At 37.2% G+C, this 5,434-nt stretch overlaps 1 protein-coding gene and 1 long non-coding RNA gene across 2 annotated transcripts; one reads left to right on the top strand and one right to left on the bottom strand.

Moving 5' to 3' along the window:
- Positions 1-31: 31 nt before the first annotated feature.
- Positions 32-5,432, top strand: LOC100640468 (ATP-dependent RNA helicase DDX54-like; the record flags this gene model as incomplete). The annotated part of the gene is made up of 16 exons (XM_020004315.1): positions 32-152; positions 208-282; positions 530-579; positions 647-688; positions 808-966; positions 1,387-1,445; positions 1,493-1,591; positions 1,853-2,005; positions 2,111-2,178; positions 2,243-2,327; positions 4,318-4,440; positions 4,634-4,725; positions 4,836-4,962; positions 5,014-5,087; positions 5,180-5,241; positions 5,297-5,432. Coding segments are annotated over exons 1-16 (1,506 nt in total), but the record flags the coding sequence as incomplete, so codon positions are not given.
- On the bottom strand, positions 3,290-4,049 carry LOC109588133 (uncharacterized). The gene is made up of 4 exons (XR_002187973.1): positions 3,869-4,049; positions 3,706-3,826; positions 3,545-3,634; positions 3,290-3,491 (listed from the first exon to the last, which is right to left on the bottom strand). It is a non-coding gene; the product is annotated as an uncharacterized LOC109588133 (long non-coding RNA).
- Positions 5,433-5,434: the final 2 nt, after the last annotated feature.

Raw genomic sequence — 5,434 nt, forward strand, 5'->3', positions numbered from 1 at the left:
TCCTAACCTCCTCTCAGCCCTTACTTAGCTCTTAGACTATTCCTCTGATAATGGATGGAAAGGATGTGGTGGCTATGGCAAGGACTGGCTCTGGGAAGACGGCAGCTTTTCTGATTCCGCTCTTTGAAAGACTCAAATCACACTCGCCACAGGTAAGAAAGAAAAGAAAGTAATAAAGATATAAAGATTGTAATATTTAATTGTTAGGTGTCTGGTGTAAGGGGTCTGATATTATCCCCTACAAGGGAACTGGCTCTGCAGACAATGAAATTCACAAAAGAAGTGCATTAATTATTACAATAATATTAATTACCGTATAGCTTGAAATTTTCGTGGAATGTAAATTTTGTGATTTTCGTGGTTATGGGCTTTCCACGAAATTTAAACCCACGAAATCATTGAAGTACCATCCCCTTACAGGCTATGTAAACTGTCAACCACGAAAATTAAACCACGAATTGCCCCACTAGGAGCAAACCACGAAAATATCGACCCACGAAAATATCAAGCTATACAGTAATTTTTTTAGCTTGGGCGTTTTACTGGATTGAGAGCAGCTGTAATATTAGGAGGAGACAGGTAATTTTATTATTATGTATAATTCATACACCTAACATGTTAATTATTAATGTTTTTATGTGTTTAGGATTGAAGATCAATTTTCTACAATGCATGAAAATCCTGACATGTAAGATATCATAGTGGGGAAGAGAAAAGGAGTTTTGCATTCACAATTAATTACAATAATTATGTACATTTCTCATAATTAAAAATAAATAATAATTATTATTCTTTTTATTCTCTTAGTATAATAGCAACTCCTGGAAGGTTCCTGCACTTGCTGCTGGAGATGGACATGAAGTTGCTTCACGTTGAGTATGTTGTGTTTGATGAAGCTGACAGATTATTTGAAATGGGATTCAGCGAGCAGCTCCATGAGATTATACACAAACTACCAGAACAAAGGTACTTGTACATGCATGTACATTTACATTACATGCAGCCAGAGTCCTATATCACTCTTAGCCTCTTTCACTAATACCTTTGTTATATGTATGTGAATGTGATGTACATTAATGCCCAATGGATGTACCGTATAGCGCTTTAATTTTGTGGAGCTAAAATTTTGCGGATTGATAAAAATCAATTTTTTTTGCGGAAATAATTTTTGCAGATTCGCAATGTTAGTGCCACACCTTTAATTGCAATTGAAATTTTTGCGGATCTTTAATTTTGCGGTTTCATGCTAACTGCGAAAATAGTGAAAGTTTAGCTCCTCGAAAATAAAGCGCTATACGGTATGAGCTCATACTCTTTGTTTATCAAATTCTGGTTGATGGCCTTTACTCGCTTACTTTTATTATTTTTTTATCTTTATTCTTTTAGGCAGACACTTTTGTTTTCAGCAACACTCCCAAAGATGTTAGTTGACTTTGCTAAAGCAGGTAGGTAGTCCAATACACGCGTACATTTTAATTTTAAAATGTTTCAGGTTTAACTGATCCAGTCCTTATCCGACTTGATGTTGACTCTAAACTGAGTAACCAACTCTCGCTATCTTTCCTTAGTTGTAGATCTGATGATAAAACTGGTCAGTTTTCACGCCATTACTGTATTTTTATCTTTAATTATACATCTGAACATGTAATATACATGTTCATGTATGGTGCTAGTTAAGTACAACATCTCCATTGGCTTTCACTTGGGGCCATTACAAAACTAAACCTCATTTTTTTATTGGGTACACACTTAAAATTAAATTTGCTGTACTAGATGGTTCTATTAATTTGATGTGAATGTGAAATGAATTTTATTGTAGTGCATTTTATAATAATCGTCTCATATTTTGTAGCTGTTCTTCTTTATTTGTTGCGTTCAGTGATACCCCCTAATCAACAGTCGGTCATATTTGTAGCCACTAAACATCACGTGGAGTATCTCAAGGAAATACTGTCCAGTGCTGGGATTGACTCCTCTTATGTGTATGGATCATTGGATCAGACTGGTAGGAGAGGAGGGGTAGAGAGAGAGAATTAGAGGAGTAGAAGAGAAGGAAAGAGGGGAGAGAAAGGGGAAGAGAAGGGATAAAGGTTATATTGTGTTTTTGTAGCTCGAAAGATTTCAATTGGTAAATTTCTTTACAAGAAGACAAATGTCCTACTGGTTACTGATATTGCTGTAAGCTGTTTTTCTTTACTGCTAAAGTTGTTCCTTTCCCCCCCCCCCTCTCTCTCTCTCTCAGGCTCGTGGTATAGACATTCCACTCTTAGATAATGTCATCAATTATCATTTTCCTTCAAAGGCAAAGCTGTTTGTACACAGAGTTGGTAAGAAACACAAACAAAACATGCATAGAGAGAGAGAGAGAGAATGAGAGAATCATTGTTAATAGTTTCTGATAATAAATTGGGTTATGACATCACAGGAAGTAAATTTAATAATTTGGACCCATGATGATATGACAACATTTATACCATTTATAACAACCATTCTTTAGTAGGCAATATATAGTTTAGCTTTATAAGTTACAACTTTTTGGATGGGCATTGGCCCTGTATTATGTTTTACTATAAAAAAAACAGTGACTACTATTGTTTGCAATGCTTGCAATAGTCTTGATTAGCAATGTTTCCTATGGAATGTGGAGCATGTTGCTTACTCCAGAGAATCGTGAGAATGCTAAATCTTGAAGCAACACACGATTGAATCAGTGGAGCTTTGCAGTTAAACAAGAAGGTGCACTATAAAATCATTCACGCAACGTCATGAAATCGCTTCCGTCGATCACAGTATAAAAGGAGGTGCCCTGGGCACAATATGGCGGCCAGATTGAATGAAATTTGAAAATAACAAAATGGCTCCCGCACTGGCACTGTTCTTATCATGGCTAAATCACTAGCAAAACGCATTATAAAAACATTAAAATTAGCAAAGGTGAGAGAGTTAACCTACAAGTACACCTAGAAAGCATAGCAAGGAGAGAAATGGTATAATTGACTTGAAGTAATAATTTTACATTATTATATTGTATATTCTGAAAAATCTGCCAACAGCCTAAGAAACACGGCCAATGATGCTGTCAGGCAGGTAATAAGTGATAGTGGCAAGGGAATAGCCCTCACTACTACACAGAAAACCAGCCCAAGAACTGCCACCACTGGGACCAGACAGCCCTGCCGACTACCATATATCAGCCACCATCATCAAGTATAAGTGGTTCCAGCAAAAGACCCCAACATGGTCCTCATTCAGATCCTAGTACTGGTAGCAGTTGTAACATTCAACGATCTACTGGAAGAAGTAAATACAAAAATATTATTCTAAATTTTTAAAAATATAAACATTATGTATATAGGGTTGAATAGATATTGGGATGGTGAGGAGCCTCCTGTATCTGTGTACCTCTTCCCAACTGTGCCCAGTGATGCCGACAAAAATATGGCAGTACTGTGATGGTAATATACCAGTACAAGAAAAATGCTAGTAAGAGCCTAAAAATATTAATGCCACCATATGATTACTTTACATTACAAATAATACTTACTTCTGTATCTAGTAACTAATAAACTTGAGTTACGATTACAGGACTCACAACTGGGATTTAATCGAAATTCAGCACAAATCACATGATGATCTAAAATTATGAATAGTTTTGATGATGTTGATAATAATAGTAATAATAATAATAATACTAACAAAGAATACCTGTCTGTAACTGATCATCCTTCGGTCAACCATACCACACTAACATTAATGTATGTTTCCCAACAGCCGATCCTATCTATGCACAAAATGGCTGCTCTTCATCCGGGCCCATCACCCATACCTTATTTATATATAATCACTAATTTAAACACATTATAACTACCTGAAGTATTGAGCATAGCAGAAGAACTACTAGTATCATGTGATAGAGCCTCAGAATGATTCTCTTTTTAAACTAAATCGGCGAGTAAATGAGACAGCAGTTCCAGCGCCTTCTTTTAGTGCCTAAAGACCCCTTAACTCGATCAAGCCTAACTAGAACTGGTCCTTGTCTTCTTTGAGAGTAAAATGGAAGTCCATTTGGTACCAAAACCCCTTTCTTCCTGCGTTTTTCCTTGAAGAAGCAACACCATCTAGAGCCGACATTTTTACACGTGAATAAAACGGAAGCCACCATGCCCAGGGCCCCGCCTTTTATACCGCACCTTCTCGTTTAACAGCAAAAGACCAACAGAAATGGTGGAAGCAAATGATGGAATGATAATCTTTGAATAATGTATTACATGTATATTATTGTTTATTCATTTGCATGATAGTTTTATTCCATTACAGGTAGGGTGGCTAGGGCAGGGAGAACAGGTACAGCCTATTCTCTAGTGTCTCCTGATGAAGGAGCTTATGTTGTTGACCTTCACTTGTTCCTGGGAAGAAATATAATCACTGAGAGCCGTGCCAGTAAAGAGAGAGGGAGGGGGAGGGAGGGAGGGAGAGAGAGGGAGGGAGGGAGAGAGAGAGAGAGATTAAGAAGTGGGACTGATTCTTTTTATAGGTTCTTCTTTTATTTGTGTGTGATTGAGTGGGAGAGGTAGGGAGAGGTGGTTGAAGGGATGCAGTATTTTAATTTTTTGTTGTTATTATAATTGTATAGAGTGTGATGGTGTGTATGGGTCTGTTCCCCATATTGCTATTGAAGATGAAGATGAGCTCTTGATTAAACTTCACAACAATAATGAAGAACTGGTAACTAACTAATGATCATCGACATGTACATTGTACTCCTTTCCCCCTCTCTTTCTTTTCTCATTCTCTGCCATTTTTCTCCTCTCTTCCTTTCTCTTCCTCTTCTGTAGGTTTCTCTTAGAAAAGTTGCTGAGAATGGTATGAAGCATTACATCAAGTCTCGTAATCTCTCATCTCCGGAGTCAATCCGAAGAGCAAAAGAACTCGCTAACTCACTCCATCCCCACCCACTCTTTGGTAATTAAATAGGAGGCGTGGTAATTAATGGGTGTGGCTTTTTAAACGTAGGGAGTCATTGCTTGACTGCTCAAGTGGAGAGAGGAGAATTGCTAAGTGCATTGAAGACTTACAAACCATCACAAGTGAATATTACATGTGATTTATTATTATTTTTTACTATTATGTTGTAATTGTTTTAATTATAAAGACATTGATATTCTGACTTAATTTTCAGACGATATTTGAAGTCAATTCAACCACAAAGGGCGTGGCTAAGAAAGTGATGCTCTCGAAGAGGTATGGGATGGGTATGGAAATCTAAGATTGAGAGTTTGAGGTACTGTAAATGCAGGGCCAAGTATGATCAAGTGGTGATGACACTTAGAGAGAAATCAAATCAAAGGAAGAAAGAAGAAGAGAAGGAGGAGGAGAGAGAGAAAGGGGAGGAGAGAAGGGACAGTGAGTCAATGGCTGATGATTTAAAAGGATT

Source organism: Amphimedon queenslandica, unplaced genomic scaffold, assembly GCF_000090795.2.
Source record: "Amphimedon queenslandica unplaced genomic scaffold, v1.1 AMPQUscaffold_12272, whole genome shotgun sequence".
NCBI lineage: Eukaryota > Metazoa > Porifera > Demospongiae > Haplosclerida > Niphatidae > Amphimedon > Amphimedon queenslandica.